The sequence below is a fragment of the Gambusia affinis genome, linkage group LG21 (genome assembly GCF_019740435.1).
Source record: "Gambusia affinis linkage group LG21, SWU_Gaff_1.0, whole genome shotgun sequence".
Lineage (NCBI taxonomy): Eukaryota > Metazoa > Chordata > Actinopteri > Cyprinodontiformes > Poeciliidae > Gambusia > Gambusia affinis.
In genome coordinates this window covers 17,701,548-17,722,500 of record NC_057888.1, presented here as the reverse complement: position 1 = coordinate 17,722,500, position 20,953 = coordinate 17,701,548, and the positions used below count along the sequence as shown (strand labels likewise).

The 20,953-nt window shown below is 39.7% G+C and overlaps 2 protein-coding genes across 5 annotated transcripts; both read right to left on the bottom strand.

The window, feature by feature from the left end:
* Positions 1–1,619: 1,619 nt before the first annotated feature.
* On the bottom strand, positions 1,620–5,453 carry LOC122824184 (agouti-signaling protein-like). Its single transcript, XM_044104478.1, has 3 exons — positions 5,294–5,453; positions 2,342–2,412; positions 1,620–2,228 (listed from the first exon to the last, which is right to left on the bottom strand). The coding sequence occupies exons 1-3, from the start codon at positions 5,397–5,399 to the stop codon at positions 1,953–1,955; spliced, it is 453 nt and encodes a 150-aa protein (XP_043960413.1). The 5' UTR covers positions 5,400–5,453; the 3' UTR covers positions 1,620–1,952.
* A 4,211-nt stretch (positions 5,454–9,664) lies between these two features.
* Positions 9,665–20,701, bottom strand: snx16 (sorting nexin 16). 4 transcript variants are annotated; one of them, XM_044104574.1, is made up of 9 exons: positions 20,532–20,701; positions 18,880–19,410; positions 18,090–18,176; positions 16,874–17,022; positions 16,637–16,706; positions 15,002–15,138; positions 14,787–14,903; positions 13,364–13,406; positions 10,628–10,759 (listed from the first exon to the last, which is right to left on the bottom strand). In XM_044104574.1, exons 2-8 carry the CDS (start codon positions 19,285–19,287, stop codon positions 13,388–13,390), a joined length of 987 nt encoding a protein of 328 aa, XP_043960509.1. In that variant the 5' UTR covers positions 19,288–19,410; positions 20,532–20,701; the 3' UTR covers positions 10,628–10,759; positions 13,364–13,387. The 4 variants fall into 4 exon arrangements, with proteins under 4 accessions (XP_043960508.1, XP_043960506.1, XP_043960509.1 ...); XM_044104575.1 differs by having other exon boundaries at positions 13,364–13,403; XM_044104573.1 differs by lacking the exon at positions 13,364–13,406 and having other exon boundaries at positions 9,665–10,759; positions 20,462–20,699.
* Between the last annotated feature and the right edge of the window lie 252 nt (positions 20,702–20,953).

Below are 20,953 nucleotides of genomic sequence, written 5' to 3'. Positions count from 1 at the left end.
ATTGACAGGCAGAATTGGAGGCCTCTGAGGTCAAACTAGAAACAGAAATCTCTCAATCTGTTTTTTTTTTTCTTGCAGGACTTAGAGAGACTGTGCTTGTAAGGAAGCTTGTGTAGCTTCCTTACAAGCTAAACAAGCATGTAAGGAAGGGAGGGTTTTCACACCAAATTACGAAGCTCGTCCATCATTTCATGCTGCTGTGGGGTAATATAACACAGCTGAACGTAACGGTACTTGTAGGGTGATGTGATGGGATTACAGCACCTGGCAACGTCCGCAAATATCTGACTGGACTGCAGACGTTTGTGAGAAAAACCTTCGACTCCTGGAAATGCCTTGATGCTGAAATGTGCTATACAAATAGAATTTGATTGATTGATTCAGCTGGAGGATAAAATTATGGAAGTTCTCAACAAAACAGAATTTAATTTAACAAGGGTGAACGCATTCTTTGATAATTACTTGGGCCTTTCCTTTTAAGAGGATAATAATCTCATACCACTGGTCCGCTCTGTTGTACTTTCTGCAGAGTTTCACTCTGTTCTTGATGTTTTGTTTTGTTTTGGACAGAAGTGCCTGTTTTGCACTTTTGTCCTTTTTGTCAGAAGGCTGTGTCCAAAAACTCTTCAGCTTAGTTCAAATGAGATCACACTGTTCTGCTCCCAATATGAAACCTTCTTTAGTTCAGCATTGAAACTCTAAAAGTTAGATGCAATATTGTTTCATAGCTTTGTTTTGTTTGTTTGCTTATTTGGCGCTCCATTAGCCATTACCCTATTAGCTTCTCATCCGTTTAAGGCAATTTTGATACAAATCAACACACTTTTCTTCTGAAGTATGACTAACTCATTAAGATAACGACTTCAGTCTCATATGTACTTCTGTTAACCAGTCTGCTAATTAACTTCAGCTGGACTTTTCCAAAGTGTAGCAGTGAAATGTAGTCAGCTGACGATTTTGCATCACGGGCAGAAATACAATGAGAATGTTTTGTTTTTTTTCTGCTACAACTTCAACTTTTTACGATAACAAAAACTTGTTGTGATGGATTATATTACTACAGTCTAACAATAAGGTCAAGAAAGAGTCATGGTGCTAAAGTTAGTATTTGAGTTTCAATAAAAGTTGAGAAAAGCAGAGACTGAAGCAGGTTTGGTTCGTAGTTCTGCTCAATTTTAATCTCGTTTCAGTGGCAGTCTTGGCTTTCTCCCGTTTACTTCGATTCCTCCAGTAGAATTTCCACCGGGCCAATCAGCGACCAGTGGAAGAAGTTGTGAGCGATGACATCAACATTAGAATCGTCGCCTGCATGTAAGCGGAAGGAAGTGAACGAAGCTATCCGTGGCCTTGTTAGCCACGCTTCCAACTATTGAATTAGCATCAACAACCATCCTGTCCTGGTAACACTGGTACCATTACAAGCTATCATTTGATACAAGGCTCCAAACCCTCATATCAAGTAAGAAAGAAAAAAAAAAAGAAAAGAACGGATGTAGAAGACTGTGAATATCTTTCTCACTTAGATCCATCATTACAAATATCAGGTTTTTTTAACAACCAACTACAGGTGTTGATAAATTGTGTTATTTTGTCGTTGTTGTTATTGAGAAAAGTAAAAGAAATTTTAAAAAGCACTTTATTATCATAAAGCTGTCAACTTACACGACAAAAAACACGAGTTCCTTTCACTGGAATATTGATGGAACCATGTAATCACTAAACATAACATGGTTCATATACAAAAGTTGTATCAACAATTCAACATTTGCATGACTGAAAATGCCCTGCAAATACTTCTAGAGATTTTAATCGGTTAGTAAATCCAAGCAGCTGCCTCCTCCGAGAGGAATAAAATTGAATTCTCACGCGCCGACGTTTTGAAGCGTCCAAAGCTTTTGACTGGCACTTTTTTTTTCTTTTCTTTTCTTTTCCTCCATTGACCAGGCGCGTGTTTAGGGTTTCGTCGTGGACTTTTTTTTCGCCTTTCTTCTCTTCGCTGCTTTTTTGCTCCCACACCGTGACCTCGCTCGCTCCACTCGCCGGCAGAAGCAGATCGCGTTGAAGAAGCGGCAGTGGCACGTCGCGCACGGATCGCAGCAGCCGCACAGCGGCACGCAGCTCTGTCCCAGCAGGGAGCATCCGGGCATCACCGGGGGCTTCGGCAGCCGCGCTTTGGGACGAGAAACGTCGTTTTGAGGCGCAGGATGAGGAACAATGCTGGACTTTTTCTGGAAGTTCCGAGAGAGACGATGCATATTTTAGAGGGGGGAAAAAATAGATGAAAAATATTAAATGCTCAACAAACAATTATTATTGTTATTATATAAGATGTCCAACTCACTGTCTTCTGCTGTTCATACAGTGCCCTCTTGGCAAACAGTCTTCTCACTCTGTCTTGGTTTATATACCCCGCTGAAATAAAATTGGAACAATTACGTTTAGATGAAAAGCATGTTTCTATTTGACTGAACTCCCTCTAACTTGTGAAGCCCAAAAGGCAAAAGCATACTTGGGTCTGAATAGATTTTTTGAATAAATATCTGAAAAGGGAGGCAAAGGAGACATTCGTTTTAAGCCTTCTGTACTCTGATACTTTGAAATAAATGTGCGTTCGAATGGCTCAGTCAAAGTCCAAACTTAAATCCAGATAAGAATTTGTAAAGAAAAAAAAAAAAAAAAACTTGCATCAGTTTGTACTGTTATTTTATATCATTATAAAAACAATGCTACTTTTTCTACTTCCTGCTTTAGTCTTTTTTTTATCATTTTAAAATAATTTTAATATAATTTTCTCTCATAAACTCTTGTTTGAAGCATATAATTGCACAACTTACAAATTTTATAATACGCTCTTGATTAGCACTGAAAAGCAGGATTAGGATAAATGTTCTTGGAGCAGCACTGAGTTTATCAAAAAATAATCAAAAATACTTTTTATTTTTATATTTTATTTATTTATTTATTAATTACGTGTTTTAAAAGTTAGTAGTGTATTTCAGGTTCCTCTTGCTTGTGTGAGATAAGAATCTGTGACAGGCGTGATAATACAATTAGTAGAGAATCTTCAAAGACCGTTATTGAGATATTGGTCAGCTATAGACATGTATAGTATTGTTCAATGAGGACAATGAACATGAATTTTGACAGGATTTATTTTACACAACAGAACAAAAGTGTGCGAGCATTAAGAATAACTGCTTTTGCAGATTTTATTTTTGCAAATGTCTGCTTCTTTTTCTTGACAAAAAAACCCCAAACAATTTTCCTGTCAGATGAAATATGCCTGAACATCCAATTTGCAATATTATAGGCTGAAACTGGACAACCCTCACATCTTACTACTGAAAGAAATCCTAGCTCCTCAAACAGTTTAACCGTTGCCACTTCTTCAGCAGGATTTCCTTCAAACCCATTAAAACCTCTTACGATTGACGCTGCAGCAACCGCAGCGCCTGCTGAGACGGATGAGTTAATGGCTGTGCTTGTGTTCCAAAGGTCAGTTCCTGACAGGTGACAGGATGTCGGAGCCGACTCACGGCCTCTCGTTCCACTCGACTGATTCGTAGTGGAATCCCTTGGATTTATGAAGTGTAAATGGAGTGGAAGGCGGTTTAAAACGCTGAGGTTTCATGTAAGGTTGTGGGCAATTTGTGCTGGACACACCAGATCAAACCTTAGATAACCCTGATGGATAAGGCTCCTTTTCCCCTGTTTTTGTCTGATATCTGCACAGCCTACTGTGACACAGATAAAACCAGTCCATTCTGCGGCAATAAATCAAGGGGTACATAAAACTGTCTCATTTATAACACAAATCACTTCCTACCATAAACCTCTGCAGCCATAAAAATGAGTGAAGCACCAGAGACCAGGGCCGTTTGCGCAGAATACCTCAGAGTTCCCGTCATGTCTGCACTGATAGTGAAATGTATACGTTTTGTATTACCTTCTTCCTCCCATTGAAGAACTAGTACCATGTTAAAGATTAGCAGTCTGTGTCAAGCCCCATGTGATTTACACACAATAAAAAAAATGTTTTGGACACTGTTAAACATGAGCCATTAAAAAAAAAGAAGTTGCCCAAGAATGTTATTTTGACAATATAAGCAAACAAATCCTATCTAAACTTGACGTTAGACACCAGTTAGCTTTGTTCAACCATTTCCTAAACTTATCCATTCTGTATGCTGTCCAGCAGAGATTAGCAAGGCTACGTTTATAAAAGTTGTACTAAGAATAAATATAGAAATTTTGTCAAAGTTAAGAACTTCTGTGAGACTTGTGGTTGATGAAGTTTCTGTGTTAAAGCAAAGCTTAGCTAGTTTAGCAGCAGCAGTAATGCTAATGCCAATTTTGCTATAGCTAACATAGTTTCCTCAGAGTTGTTACCAATGAACTGTACATCTCAGCTGTGATTGTTAGGAGAAAGAGTCACATAAAACCTCACTACCTTACTAGAATAGATTAAAAAAGTTCTTTATTGTATCATAACCTTTATGGCTTAATATGAAGCTATCTATCTAAACAGCTTGTTTTGTCAGTGTAATGGGTAATTATGTGCCTCATTAGATATGTGTACTCTTAACACAAAACCTTTTCTATGAAAATACTCCAAAAAAAAGGTAAGTTCAAGCAATTATATATAGTCAAGCCCAAAGTTATTCAAATTATTTTTATTTAAATTTATTTTCATTCAGTTAAGTTTGTTTCTAATATGATGTTGGCATCTCTCAAAAGATAACACAAAGTAAAAAGAATATTATTATTATTATTATAGAGAAATCTTGAATTTAAATAAAAATGGCATGCCAAAAAATTATCTGCTTTAGAATAATCAGTATAACAGAAATCAAATCACCAAACAACGTTTTGGATGTTAACACAGGATAAACATTACTTCCAGTCAGTTGAAAAATATTGGTAAAATTAAAAAAATACTTTGTAATTGAACATGACAGGGGTATAAATTGTTAGGGACTTAAATTCATAATTCATTATCACTGATAATGAATTTATTTCATGTCCTCCAGTCCTGTGAATAATGACCATGGTCCAGTTGAAATGCTAAAAATCAATCAAACTATGCATGGTTAAATGGTTAAAGCGATTCCATAAGTTTTGATAAATGCATCATGGTTTCATGAGATTTAAACTCTTGATTGTTCAGCACGATGAATTCAGATACAGTCATTTCTTTTTTTCTAATCAGCATAACTTGCATTTTTATTGTTTGCTACGTAAATGCAAAAAATAAATAGATAAAAAAAAACAAAAAACTCTCCAAGTAACTTACCATCACTGTGAGAGGCTTTGGTTCTGCTGAGTGAAATGTACGTGTCCAGTCCAAAACTCAGAAGGGCGAAATGCAAAAAGCATAAACACTGAACTGCCAACTTCATACTGACTGTGAGTGGAAGGAGCCCTGCTCTCTGCCTCCCTGTGGTCCTCAGCTCGTACTTATTCGAAAGGCAGGCTCACACTTGCAGCACACACCCCCTTCCCTGTCTGTCAGCAGAACAAACACCAGTGACGTGTGTGTTTCCATTTAAGACTCTGCATGTCATTTATAACACTTATAGGTGGGGAGCACATCGTTTGCTTTAAAATACTTTGAACAAAATAAACTCTGTCGAGTTGGAGCTCTACTGCAATCCTGTTATGAGTGTTTTAAAAATCAAAAGTGTTACTGTCTAAATCAATTTCAGTTGTGCAAGTGAAATGGCCCAAAGTTTTTGTGTTGCCGTTTCACATTGCAGTGAGAAATCGTACAACTTACGGTTTTGTAACAATACTCAATAATAATAATAATAATAATAATAAAAAGTTTTCATCTGTTTAACCAAGAAACGCCTTGCGAATAAATCTGTTTTTAAAGTGTGAGCTGGTCAAGATGGCAGCTCACACAACACAAGTCAGGAGCTACTTGAACGATTTTTAAACAATCTAGTTGCAAAATAAGATAAAACTGTTTCAATCAGCCCAGAGCAAAATCTGAGTGATTTAATGAATACCCAACTTCTGGAATGCAAATCATAGCAAACGTTTAAAGGTGTTAATAATAAACGAGGGAAATTTTTTCCAGTCTGGCATATTTGTGCATAAAAATACACCAGTGCTATTCTTAGACATACTTGATTCTAAAACAACCAGGTTACGAAGTAAACCACGCTGCACAAACTTGTTAGAAGACAATTTGAACAAAGACACATTAAATCTAAGCTGGAGAGACTAGAAGGAGCATCACGAACAATAAAAAAAATCTGGATTACCAATAACACACCTGAAAGTAGAACCCATGAAATGAACTGCTGTCTTAAGCATAAATGTCAACTTTAAATGTAACTATATTTTCTCCGTGTTATAACAACCAGGGAATAAAACAAGGCCCAACATAGAGCCCTGGGGTACTTCACATGCAAAATAATGTGCTCTGTCTGAGACGTAGATTCTGCAAAAACCCGATTTAATTCTACAGGAGGGAAGACAAAAGATGTGTTTATGAAAACAGCAAATATTGTTTGCAAGCCTTGCAGGCTCCAACTGGATCTAAATCCAATTGTGTTACATTAAGCAGGAATGTGCAAAGTGTGGCCCGTGGAAAGCAAAGCAATAAAATACACTCAAAATATCAGGACGGTTTAAGAGACCTTTAAATCATTAAGGTTTGTTTCCAGCTTTTATCCCGTTTTTAGAGCGAAAACCCATTCAAGCAGCTTAATGGTAAATCCAAGCCGGTCCCTTCCTCGATCGCATCTTTTCCTCTGCCTGCTTGTGCGGCTCGGATTTGAAATTTCTGGCCTGTAGTTTATCAAAACATGGCCACTTGTGTGCTTCGGGGCCACATACCCGACACCAGCAAGTTCAAGCCATATAGATGTGATTCACGAGACATCAATCTGTCCATCCACGGATGTTTTACAGCTACTTTCTGCTGCAGAGGCCAGTGGGAGGCCTGGCACGCGTACAAGAACCAGTGAACACTCTTAGATTAATACTGGGTCACGGAAAACGGCCCTGTTGGGATTTTTCCTTGTGGTCTTTCTTGCTGACTGAATCTGCTTGTGAAAACTGGGCAAATGTTGTTCGGTGAGATTGAAATCGAAATCTTTATGTACTTCACTCACTACTCGCTAGTGTAAGAGGAAGTAAAGCCAGCTCGCCAAAATAACACAGAAGTGGTCCGAGTTATTTCTAAATGTGTTTTGAGTAAAATATCCTTGTTTAGGGTCAGTTATTACGTTAATTTCTTTTGCTTTTCTCATTCATGTAGTTTCTGAACTTGATGTCACGGCACTGCTGAAGCGGTCCGGAAGTTTTATAATTGACTGAAACATAAAGGAAAACCAGCTGTGAATCCAAAACCAGAAATTCTGAAATAACCACAAACGGTCAGCAAACTTGTTAACTGAAAAAAAAAAAAACAAACCTGTAGATTTAAGGCCAAGCTAGATGTCTTTTAAAACTTCTATGGAAGTGCTGGATGTTTTTAAGAACTGTTAATGTTGCACCATTTGTGAGGATCAACATTTTATTTAGCTTTAATTTAACTGTACATCCTGCATATATACCATAAAGCAGCTTTTGTGTATATATATATATATATATATATATATATATATATATATATATATATATATATATATATATATATATTTCCTATTCCTATTAACGGAGTCAGTTTTTGGAACAAGCTCGACAGTGAGATGAACGACCTAAATCTCTTTCTGCATTTAAAAGAAATGCGAAAAATAATTACAATGAAGCGATACTGAACAAGCTGTTGTTTCGTTGTGCATTTGAAATATGTCTGCCATAGTCTGAGCTGAACAGCTAACTTTCCCTCATGATTTCATTAAGTTGTTGCATGAACTAATTCATATGTATCACTGAGAGAGAGAGTGAGAAATAAAGATCAAATGAAAACTGCAGCCGTGCTTTCACGAAGAAAAATGACCCATGACATCATTAGGTAAAGAAACTGAGACCCATCAGTATTCCCGAGGGACAATAAAAGAGGCAGCGCAGGAACATCGGCTTGATAAACTCCATCTTGAACAAAACGACTGGCTTAAGCCGACTCCGTCATGTCAAACGTCTGAAATGGGTCCCATATGAGCGATCCGCAAAGAAAACCGCTAATCTAGTGAACGGCGCTCGGCAACAAAGCGGCACTTTGGGAAATTAAGAGCTGAAAAGTAATCATTATAAATAATGAGAGCCTGCTTTTCCACATTAAATAATAAGAACATGTAGAAAGCCCTCTCCACTTAAAAAGTCTTAAATGACAAACGTCACAGCAGATAGATCCAAAATTTTATTTCACAGAAACCTGGTACCATTTATTGCCGTGGTAACACCAACTTAAAACGTAAGAAAACAGAAAACAAAGGTAGGTGTGTTCAATATGTTACTCCCTCTTTAATCATGTGAATATTTCATTTTGTACACGATAAGCAGCGTGTGTTACAGTGTCTACAGTATCCTTTTCATAGTTTGGATCTTGTTGTTCGCATATACGTTTAAGTTTTTTTAAAGTGAAACTACAGGTGTAAATAAGGTAAGATTCGATTTGTGTAATATTACAAAAACATATCTATTCAAAACAACAATATATATATATATATATACACACACACACACACACAAGAGTGTTATTTAAAACCTTTCCATCACAGGGAGAGAGAGGGGGGGGATATGTTTCATGTCCTGCATAAATCTATAAACCAATCCCAACTCATCAGAAGAAAAGCTAAGAAAACAACAACACAACCCTTCAAGGCACTTAATGTTGCAAGAGGCAAATATCCAGAGCGGCACAGATCATAAACAAGATATTAACATTTTAGACCCCGCTGGAAATCAAAACGGCTCGTGGTGATCAAAGACGCATGTGGCCTTCTTAGAAAGAGTGAAAACAACATCCGAGCGGTCGTTAAGCTTCGCCGTTCATCCATAAAGTGCAAGACCCGAGCTGCTCCAGGCCGAGCGTGAGATGCCATCAGCTGCTCCGCCGCCGCCCCCCCCAATCATTGAACGACGATTAAAGAGCGAAAGCCACAGATGCGTCTGTCACTCCGGAGTTGCTTGGATTGAAAAAAAATTTAAAAAATAAAAAGTATGGCTTTCGTGGGTGACGTGTTCGCCAGGAACAGTCTGGGTGTGACATTTTCAGATAAGTGTTTCCTGCTTCAGAGCTTTTAAGTTAATTAGCACCATTCGCAATGTAAAAGATGGGCTGCTCTTCGCCAAGTCTTGGTTCAACACAATTGTTCTCTTGTAGTTTTAACTCACGATCAAGTCACCTGAACAACCCGATGACAACTGTGACGGTTGGGATGTAAAAAAAAAATAAAATAAAATAAAAAATTTGAGTGTTGAGTAAATTAAATACATCAAGTGTAAATAGCAAATTATTTTCTACGGAAATCACAATAATCTAGAGTCCAGTACCTTAAAGTGCACATGTTTATGTAAAATCTTCCACAGCTCAAACACAAAGCTGCATGTTAACATGTAGATGTGTGGAAGTGAACTGTCTGAAATGGTCTTCTAGTGTTACACTGCAAAAAAAAAAAAAAAAAAACAAACAAAAAAAAAAACAAAAAAAAAAAAAAAACACTAAATCTTACCAAGTGCTCTTGGTCGAGTTTCTAGTGCAAATATCTTATTGCACTTGAAATAAGACAAAAGTAACTTTTCAGCAAGATATAGGAACTAAAGCCAATCATTTCCTAATATTGGTGAAAAAGTAATAGTTATTTTTGGAACTTGTACTTTTTCCACTTATATAAAGGAATTTCTGACTTAAAATAGAAGTATGTTCCTTGCAAGTCAGTACACTTGAAAAAAGACAAAACTAAGATATTTGCACTAGAATCTAGAGCAAAACTACTCTGAGATTTTTATTTTTGTAGTGTACCTACATTACTAAACAATGACTGTAGCTACTAACAGGACAGGAATAAGATCTCAGATTTTCTTTTTCTTTCTATTTATTTATGAAATGATTTGTGTACGTATCAGTTATTGCATCTCATGTCTCCATCTTGATTCGTTGACGCTTCCAAACCACACTTGGCACTTAAAACCAGAGGAGATATTGGCTTCACAATGCAAACCGACGGTTTGTTTACACTGATAACAGTCAGTGGGAGCACAAAGTACCTGGATATCGACCGTGACAAAAGCCACCTGGGTACATCTGCTCAGAACGCCACAAGGGGGTGCTGTTTCTCAGTTTGGAGAAGCCGTCTTCTCAAAAAGGCAAAAAACGTCCGGGGGATGTCAGTGGTTACTTTTTATTATCGATCGTCTGTACTGAAAGTCGTCGAGCCTTCAAGTTTTGTCGGAGCCACGCTTTCCGGAGGCAAAATTATAACAAACTCGACCTGGCAGAAGCAGGAGGAGGTTAGAGGGCGACCCGGGTCGGCTCTTCGTCTTGAGGTCTTTGGGTTTTATAAAGTGTTTCAGGTGCCGGGTTGAATAACCCACAAGTGGTGTCAGTGTGAAACTATTTCCTCTCCGTGCATCGGGTCGAGCAGCAGTTCCAGCCTGAAAGATGGAGGACGGCGAAGTGACGTGAAAGTCAAAGCCAATTGGACGACGGAGGGGAGCGGGAGGAAAGAGGAAAAGGCTTGGAGCTGGGCTTCAAGTGTTCTTGTGGAACAGCTGAGTGACCTGGATGACCGGAGGAGAGGTGCTGAGCGCCGGGCCGCACCAACAGGCGGCGGACCGCACCGGCTGGAGCCGACACCTGCCTCTGCCGAGACAAAACACACAGTTTACTTCACTTCTTATTGAAAATAACGTCAGGTTTAACACCAGAAATGACAGACTGTTACTGATATAGAGAAAAAAAACATGAGGACAAGAGAAAAAAAAGAGGCGGTGCTTTGCAGATGTATTCATAAAACTTTGACTTTTCCGCATTTCGTCATGGCATAATCACAAACTTTATTGTCATTTATTGGGATTTTAAGTAAAAGACTTGCTGAATTATGACATGGAAATAAAATTATGGATGACTTAATTCTTTTCGCAGTAAAAATCTGAAAAGTGTGATGAAATTTAGATTCAGGCAATAGTATCAGTGCGAGTCTGTTCACCTTGCATTTTTTACCTTAGGCAGACTGAATGCTTTTGCCTTTTCTCTGTAAGATCCAAATGGTGAACATAAATATCTCAAATCTTTCCATTCTCCTCTGGATGTTGCTCTGGACTTTGACAGGGCCACTCTAAACCATAAACACGCTTCAATCAACACTGTATTTTACAGCAGGAAGCCTCCCTGCAGAGTGTAGTGTGCTGTTAATCTTCGCCACATACGACATTTTATACGTTGGTGAAGTGATTTCCTGTCAACAGACTGTCTTCACCTGACGCCTGGATCTCTGCAGTTCCAGCGGCTTCCTGGCTGCTTCTCTGACTGACGCTCTTTTTGCCTGGCTGCCATGTCTTGCTGGGTTTACAGTTGTGAAAACATTTTACTTTTCAAATATTCAAATTTTGGGGTATCTTTTACATTTGCAACTTTCTTCCTGACGTATCTGCTTGTGTTCCTTGGTCTGCGTGATGCCGTTTGCTCACATTGTTCACTAAAATATCCACTTTGTGAATGAAATTATATTAAAGAGTAATGGGAACTCAAATGCCATCTGCACTACAGCAGATAAACCATGTATCTTTAATTACGTTTAGCACAAATTCATTGAAGTCTGCTGGAAGGTGACAAAATGAGGAAAAGTTCAAGGAGTCCAAATACTTTTGCAAGCACCTGCAGAACAGCCTGAGTTACGAGACAGCCACTGAAAGAGACCCACACAGTCAACACACACACACACACCACTGTGTGTGAAGCAGTCACCGAACATGTTAGTTGTACAACATGACGGACCTTTTCCAGCTAGCAGCTAGCAGCTAACGGCGCGGTTCGTCTCAGCTCAACTCTACTCGGTTTCTGGTGGTTTTTAGCGGTGCATCAATAGATCAGACCCGATCTGCTGAATTTTTAGTCATCGTCCGATACTTGCACGTGAAACCGATATTATCTACATTTGCAAAGGTCTAAAAATCCGCCACTGTCCCCTTTTTCCTCTACCATGAGAGAGGGCTGACTGATAGACCCGCCCACCAAGTCACATCTGCAGACGCGCAGTTAGCAAGGTTGCTAAGGTTGCCACCATAGCAACATTATTATTATGATACCCATGTCTTATGATGTTTGTTTGTTTTTTATTCCTGAGGACAAGATCTACTCCTGCTCCCACTGAGGGTCTAATAAAGGTTTTCTCATTCTTATTTAGTGACTTTTCAGACAAAAGTAAAATCGGTATCGGCCGAAATCAGTATTTCAGACTTTCTTCAAAAAACTACAATCGATGAACCGCTAGTGGTTTCAGAGTTCTAGCCCTATTCGGTTGGGTCGGCATATAGCTATGAGGTCCTACAATTCAAGAAGTAGCACAAAGTGATCGGCACACAACACAGACAATGCTACAATGCTAACGTGAAAGCTCTGTTGAACTGTATGCAGCTTTTTTTTTTCATTCCATAAAGAAGAGAGCCAAAAAGTAAAAAGTAATCGGTGACCGGCAGTCTTTAGACATTGCGTTTTTAGCCCGACTGAATGCTTACTAGTGGAAAACCCTTGTAACAAGAGTCGAGCCGCACCGAGTAACTATTAGTGGAAAAGGTCCAAATAGGTTGGAAAGGCACAGGACGTGGTCGCACGATGAATCCACACCACAGCTTGGGGGGTCGAGTCTTCTTAGGTTTCCTCAACACATCACATGAAAGCCTTGCAATCAGCCAGGTATTGTGACGCCTTTATCCAAAGCACTTCTGTGGCCGGCAGCTGATGTTTCTACTGTAAACAACAGCTGCCGAGCCTCAGGAGGTGAAACACTGGGCTCTGAAATGTGTCATCACGTCCATCACAGAAGACAGTAACCATGTGAGGGAGGACACACCTGAAGTTGCTACGGTTAAAAGAAACTCATCCTGGCTTCAACATCAGCTTCTAAATACTACTTCCCCCTGCTTACAGATTTCTTTTTTTTACCTTTTTGTCACACTTAATTGTTTCAAGTCATTATACTGTGAGAAAATGAGCAAAAACACAAGAAATTATGTTTCCACAGCAACACCGACAGACCATCTTCAGCCATTAGACAGGAGAGACGCCAAAGTTAGCGGCACATTTAGCATGCAAGACTTGTAGAGAGAGACGTGGAGGAGGGGGAAAAAAAGCAGCTTTGAACACTCTGACAACACGTAACAGAACACCTTCATAGCACAGATGATGGGATGCGTGTTACTAGTAAGAATGCTGCAGTTCAGCCCGTCGAGTTAACTTTCATAATACCTGACGAGAAAAGACGCTGTGCTTTCAGACCGGAGCTGCCCTGCTGTGAAATATCCAGGGGAAAGAAATCATCACAAACAGGAACACTTTAAAGACTAGAAGATAATTAGAACGCTGATAATAATTACTGTTTAGACTCTTCTAATCGTGGAGCGCCTGGTTTTGAGGTCACGTTTGCACTTGACGAACAAGTTCTGATTTGTTCTGATTGGAGCACAGATTTCTCTCATATTTCAGATACATTTCCCCAAATTTGACTGCAAAAGGGGCACAGAGAGGTTAAAACTCCATGTACATGTTCCTTCACTCACAGCTGTGGAGGAACGTGTTGCCAAATGCTTCCATCTTTGGTTTATGGCTGGAACTAACGATCAATTATTCTGACGTTTTGCTTAAAAACTGCTAAAGGATATTTTTTTTATACAATATTAGAAATACATTAAAATATGCTAATAAATAATTCAACTCCTTTTTTTAAATAAGAAAATAAACATTTTACTCATTCAAAGTAAAATGTTTACTTGAAATGAGTAAACATTTTAAATGTAACACTATAGCAGTCCTCTCCTGTGGTGGGTAGAATATATTTACAAACCAAAGACGTTTTTTCATTTTAAAAGCAAAATGTATTTGTTTTTTGCACCGTTTTGGCTTGGTACGTTGTTCCTTCAGCAAATTTTTTTTGAGTCTATAAAAAACTCAGTTAGTCATTAATCTATTACCGAACTAGTTGATTGTTATTTCAATAATCGATTAATCGTGAATAATCACAATTAAAATCTGACAGTCTTTACATTTTGGAAAATATTTTGTGTTTTCCACTGTAAACCAGCTGACAAGATCATCAGTATTGTTTCTGAATGTCTTTATTTTCCTGCTGAATGTGAACAAACGTGATTCTACACACTTCATTTCTGGCCGTCCTTCAAAAACTCCTTTTAAATGTACTTGTCCCTTCATTGTAAATATCACTGGTACAAACGTAAACAGAATTATGTTAAGTAAGTTTAATGGACATGATAAAAACACCATTTTGCTCCCCGTCAGATTGGATTACTGTAGTATTTATGCTTTCGCTGTAGAGAGGAATGCTTTTCAGAACTCAACTCTAATCTGTCTTGTTTGCAATCAATAGCTACTCTTCTGAAATTAGGGCCTCTTTCTTGGCTGCTTCTCTGATTAATGTTCTGCCCCTGTGAGGTGACAAATTGTTAAAGGAATAAAAAGTGACCAAAATGCAAGGCAAGAATCCAACGTGAAGGTTCAAATCGCAAATTTGACAAAACGTTTGGGATCATTTGTTCTGCATTCAATAAAGTCAAACGTTTAGCAGAGCAGTGGAGTAATTTCACACCTGTGAATCAGGGTGGAGTATCCACTCATGTATCTTTATAATATTTGCTGTTGGGGTGTGTTTTTTTACCCCGTGTCGTCGGGCGTGTCCTGATCCGCCTCTGCTGCAGACGACTCCACGTCGGCGTCTGCACTGCTCTCACTTCCCTGAGCCGACAGACCGCAGGGAGACCCCGGGCTTCCTCCACTGCAACGATCACACATCCATGAGTGACAGGGTCAAAAAAACAAAAACAAAAAAAGAAACACTGTAAATGTCAGTAAGGCGATGTTAGGTCTACTGACTTGGCGTGCTTCTCCAGGATCAGGATGGTCTGCTCCTTTTCCTCCAGTTTCCTCTTCAGAGAGTCGATTTCCTTCTGCTTCTCCAGCAGCTCCTTCTGCAGGCGGTAGTTGCTTTCCTCCAGCGTCTCACAGAACGCCTGAACGGAGGGGAAAAAACTTTAATGTATGACATACTGACACAAAGTTTGTTTTAGCAAATAATAAGTAGGCGCTGAATACAAATGCACAACAAACGTTCTCTTTTTCTTTGAGAAATAGCGCATTATTCTTCGCCCGTTTCCCAATTACGCACTACTGTCTGTAGAATCTTTTTGGTTCATCACATAAAACTGCAGCAGAGACTCGCTATTCGTGGAGGTTTGTGACGGCAAACTGATAAAATCCACAAATACCTGAGACCAACGCTCCTTTTGTCAATAATGTAAACACCAAATATCCCTTAATATCCGTTAATACACACGGTGGAGACCAATTCAGCACTACTGCAGAAGCTAACATCCAGTGTCTTCCTTGTCTCCACTCTTCTGGTTACAACCAATCACTGCAAAGGAAAATAAATGGCACTCCAACGTTATTGCACTAAAAATGAGAAAGATGCTGAGTTTCCATCTGACTTTAATGCATGAATCTATTCTGATCCCATCAGTTCTGGACTCAAAGGAACAGTGAGATCCAGTTTCTCAGACCCCCTGCTGGTCCCAGATGAACACAATGTTTGAGCAGCATAAATAAAAAATAAAAAAGCGCCCTTGGCTACGTTTCAGGAACCTGAACGACTTCTCTCTGCAGAAACAGGAAGGTGCTGGTTCTGGTTTTCTTTGCCAGCCAGCTGTCAGGAAATGAGACCTAGCTGGAGCGCTACTTAAAGCAACAGAACTGGTCTCACACCGAGCTCTCCAGCATCACAAATCTGCCGTTTTATGCCGTGTGCTTGTTTTCCAACCCACTCTGTTATATAACACGGGGGGTCTGTCAAAAATGATCCCAGCAAATATGACTAAAGCAGCTCAAAAATGCAGTAAATGCTGTTTTACTACTGATATCAGCCAAAATGTAAGTATTGGAGTAATATCGCTTTATCAAGCCCTTTCGAATATTCCACACAACAAAACAACTAATAAAAGTACACCTGATTATGCTGATATCGTATCAAGTCAATACCGTTATCACCCAATACTCAAAGCTGCAATATCGGTATCGTATCAGAAGTAAAGCGTTGTACCAGGGCACTCTTACCTGTTTGTTTCCACAAAATAGCTAGAGATGCACGACACACTCCCTCCCCCCACTTTGATACAGATATCTGAGGTTAGATATTAACCGATACCGATCCAATACAGAAGATCAGTGCTGGATTGACGTAAATCATTTCTCTTAGAATAGATCCATCCTAAAGGATCAGGCACATTATCACAGATACCGAATCTAGAATGTTTTTCAATATCATACAGATACAGATATTCATATCGGATCAGCGCATCTCTAAAAATAGATTCCCGTTTGTCGTCTGTTGGTATAGAGTTCTCATCAAAACGTTGGTCATTACTGGATTATCCATCAGGCTTATTACACGGCTTCTACTGACTTTTATTCAATTGATTGAGAAGAGGAATAACTAGCTCCATGTATGCTTACCCTGCTCTCCTCAAGGCTGTCAAAAGGCCCAGGAGGATCATCGAGGCACAAAAACTCCCTCACTGGAAGGCTGTCAAAGAGAGCAAGCAAAAAACAGAACCATGCTTGATTCTTTTTAACAAATCAGTGACCTTTACCCTGATATTAAAGACTGTTTGTATCAAATATGGAGGCCGACTTTCTGTTAAGTTGCGATACACAGACTAAGAGCTGAACCAGCAGCGTTTTTCTAAGTACCAGTTGACGATGTCTTTGTGTGCAACCAAGTTCTGCAAAAACGCCTGCAGGCCCAGCTGCCGGTCCTCCAGGAAGTCGCTGTTGTAGTTGTCTTTAAACCACCTCTTAGGAGGCAGAGAGAGTCGGAAGCCGGGGAACATTTCCTTTAGCTGGAGGGGAAAACGCACACAAGAGAACAAAAATAGTTTAAAACTTACATAAACCAACAACTTTACAGGAAAAAGACCAATAACCCTGTGCAGTTTTGTCAGTAAATGTCATAAGTTGTACCTGATATATATATATTATAGTTTCAACAAGCAGGGTCCACCCTTCATTCAGGGACAGCCATTGTAGTTGAGAACAAACCTGACATGATCTCTACTATTATCCTCAGTTTCACTGGGAGATCGAGTTTTCGAAGACAGGAAGACAAACTAGGAAATTACTCAATGAAAGTTGCGTTAGCTAGTGATCATTTACTAAATGTAAACCTTATGCAGTGGGATGAACTGAGTCGTTTTACACATCAACACATTCCACTTGGCTGCTCTGATGGTTGTTTCATAGAAAACCTACAAACCTCAACGACTAAATACTTACATTTCTCATTTTACCTCAAGAATCCAGAGGTTGATAAATATTAGGATCCCAAAAACAGCCTTGCAGGCTAAAAGGCTCACGCAACGTAATCCAACTGTGTGTATAATAAAACAGTGGAAAAACAAAGCAAGATGTGGCATTATTACAAAACCATTCAGAAATGATCGGTGTAAACAGTGACACTTCAGAAGCTGGAAACACTGCAGGAATTTTGGAGGCGTCTCATGAAATCGATTTTTTAAAAAAACAGCAGAGGAGACGAATTCTGTCCTATCTTTAATCTGAAAGAATGTGCAGACCAGCACGGATGGCCGCAAAAGGCCTCTATATTTCCTGCCTATGTAATCTGTTTCAAACATTCCTTGCCCCAGCCGTGAGAGCGCCGTCCACCTTGTGGGCTCGGGCCTGCTGGCTGTGTGGGAACAGAAAGCTTCTTTGTGCAGCTCCAACCGCTTTCACCGCACGTCCAAAAGAAAAAGCAGCCGGATAACAGGGTGTTTGCAAACACCAGCGCGAGATAATAAAGACAGGACCGGAAAACGTCCAGGACACCTGGGACGGCTGCAAGGAGGCGCAAAAAACCCCCCAAAACAAATTATTACGAAAATAAATAATAATAGATAATCAAAAGCACCTTGTCGTTGAGTCTGGAGAAGTCGGTGTATCTTCTAAACACGACCCAGTTCTCGTCTTGACTCTTCCTCACCAGGAGCTTGTACACCTGCAGAAAATTAAACTCAGAGCTGTAAGCATGTAGCGACGTGTGGAATAAAATGAAATAATGTTAGCATCGCGGTCAATTCATGACACACAATTCTTATTAGGAGTGAAAGAGAATTTGTATTTTCACAGTTGTCTCTACAGGCCAAGGCTGTTTGAAGCCATTTGCAGTGGTGGGACCGATTTCTTTTACATTATATTAAGAATTCCTAATTGCACTTTCTAAACCATTTGAAAGGAGGCTTTTTGCAGTTGACTTTTGTCAGTTTCAGTTCTTTTATTATTTATTTTACATTGGCTTTTATACTCCTAATTCCGTTAACTGAACAAATTAAAGTTGTGTTTTTATATGTCTGACCGTAAAAACACAACTTTTGAAACTATTGGCGTATTTCTGTATAAAATAAATTTGCAATTCATTACATTTTCGTCCGGGTTTTTAAAAAAAGAAACATTTTAAATCAATTTAGGACTGATTTTCTGTATCAGATCGGTATCGGGTGATTTGGGTGCATCCCTACTAAAAAAACCCCAAAACTTGTGACTTCAGTTTTTAAAAATGAATTTGTTTTTTGATCTGTGAGAATTTTTGAGCTGGAGATTTTGGCCCAAAAAGTTTGGAACCCCTGGTACAGTCAGACTGATCATCGGTGAAAGGCCTCCATTACAGCAGTTGCTAAGCAATCACAGCTTCAGGTAGTTACCGTGAACTTGGCTCTCTCCTCCATGACCTCGTACCCCAGCACGGTAGGCGTGATCGGCCTCTCCTCCGCCTGCTGGTTCCCGGTGGGGTCCGACATGGACCGAGGGCAAGTTGAGTACTGGATGGACGCCTCAAGCGTCCCGTTCACCCTGGCCCGGGTCACGGGGCTCTGCGGCGGCGGGGGCGTCAGGCTGCGGTTGGCTCTGTCCGTGCAGCGTGACTGCCGCTGCGATCCCGACCCCCCGCCGGTCTGACCCTGCTCGTCCCCCGCCGACCGGGTGATGGGGGACGAAGACTCAGAGCTGCTGGAGACGCTCCCGAGAGACGAGGCGCGTTGCGGCCGCCTCAGCCTGCCGCCGGACAGCGCTCTGTCCATGGGGACGGGGACAGGCACGAAGGGTGAAGCCATCTCCCTGAGTTTGGCGCTGGAAGCCGAGGCGTTTCACACCAACGCGGACCTTGGCTGCCCTCGGTAGTTTCGTACGATGGCGGCGTCTAACAGCGGCGTTCAGCTTGACAGGATGACATTCACCTTGAAGACGCAGAATGAAAGTATTTTCATGTTTTTAATTAAGTAAACGACAGAGAGACTGATCCTGTTCTACTTGTGGCATTAAGGGCATCAGATTAATTATTATGTACAGCATGTAATTTACAATTCAATAATTTTACAATACAATACAATTCAAATAGAATTTTTGGTTTTTGAAGAATAAATACTTGAAAAATCTTTTTTTTTTTTTTGCAGAATACGACCATAAAAAAAATTAAACGATAAAATAAACAATAAATACTTATTTTTGTTTTAATATATAAAAAACACTGCAATAGTAAATTCATAATATACTTAATTAATTGTGTCACCCAATTTTATTATCACAATTTTAAAACCAATCACTCAAATAATGACATTTTTATATAAATTCCGGACACTGTTGGACTTCCATAGTGGGAAGTCTGCAAATAAAAAGCATAACATGTGACCTGCCTACATGACTGACCTGGATTTAAAATGTTTGTAGATGTATGAACACATTCAGCACTAAAACGAAAGGTGTAAATAGAGTTAAAAATACACTTTCATGGTATTTAAGTGAATATCTGACCTGGAAAACAGGACTCGGTACAACGCGTCAAGAAAACACTCGTATGTTAGCATAAAAATAATGACACCGATCCTACTAATCCGACTATTTGACTATTAAATAATCAGTCTTTCCATATTGGAGGTTATTTTATGAGCAGTGTCACCTCCAGCGGAATGTTAAAGAGTTATTCTGAGTTCACCTGAGTGTCAAGGCAGGCACAACTACCAACAAAAATATTGCACAATGGGGAATACTGCTGCTGTGCTGACTAGGTTGTTGATATTATAACCCGAACTAAGCGAGCTAATTCGTCTAAACAGCTTCATGCCTAATTACGCAGGATTTTTAAATGACTTCATAAAAGTGGTAAAATATAATTTTCTGACGCAGTTCTACGCGAACTAAACGGGTAAGGTGTTACTTTGAACAGTGTTCGGCGTGCCTACAATCTCTCTGACAAGACTGGAAAAATAAGCTATCACTCATCGTGCTCACCTTAAGCTAGCAAGCTACAAAGGATAGCTGGAGTGGAGAACAGCTGACACGCGTGGTAAATGAGACTCACCTTCAGCTTCAAAGCAAAATTTCATTCCTTTTACAGATTTATTTATCAGGACATTAAAGGCAAATGCCGGTCTGTCATATTCCAGTTTTTCCGGCGCATCCCGTCCAAGCCTCTGTTAGCTCGTTTGCACTCAAAACGATCCAGTGTTACATTTTAGGACAACCACACGGGGGCGCTGTATTACCACAGCGGGACAGTTTACACTATGGGTTACACTCAGGTGATTTCTGACCAGAAAACATCAAAAGATTACTTTTCGTCTGTTGCCACTTCCTGTTTGCTATGAGACAATGATCCACATTTTACCCTTTCAAAAGTAGCATAACCTCCTTAATTAATTCAGTTTGTTTCACAAATGAAACAGTAACTTCTGTGTGAGCACCTGGACATGATGAAGAATCTGCTGCTGCTGCTGCTGATGT

What these genes read in the sequence shown, in the direction of transcription:
- snx16 (XM_044104573.1), bottom strand. Translation starts at nt 19,287, where the DNA reads ATGGCTTCACCCTTCGTGCCTGTCCCCGTCCCCATGGACAGAGCGCTG. An exon ending in AGGAGAGAGCCAAGTTCACG is followed by an intron (nt 18,177 to 18,879) that starts GTAACTACCTGA and finishes AATTTTCTGCAG; the next exon opens with GTGTACAAGCTCCTGGTGAG. An exon ending in GACACGCCCGACGACACGGG is followed by an intron (nt 10,760 to 14,786) that starts GTAAAAAAACAC and finishes TTGTCTCGGCAG; the next exon opens with AGGCAGGTGTCGGCTCCAGC.
- LOC122824184 (XM_044104478.1), bottom strand. Translation starts at nt 5,399, where the DNA reads ATGAAGTTGGCAGTTCAGTGTTTATGCTTTTTGCATTTCGCCCTTCTG. An exon ending in CAAAGCCTCTCACAGTGATG is followed by an intron (nt 2,413 to 5,293) that starts GTAAGTTACTTG and finishes ATTTTATTTCAG; the next exon opens with CGGGGTATATAAACCAAGAC. An exon ending in TGTATGAACAGCAGAAGACA is followed by an intron (nt 2,229 to 2,341) that starts GTGAGTTGGACA and finishes CGGAACTTCCAG; the next exon opens with AAAAAGTCCAGCATTGTTCC.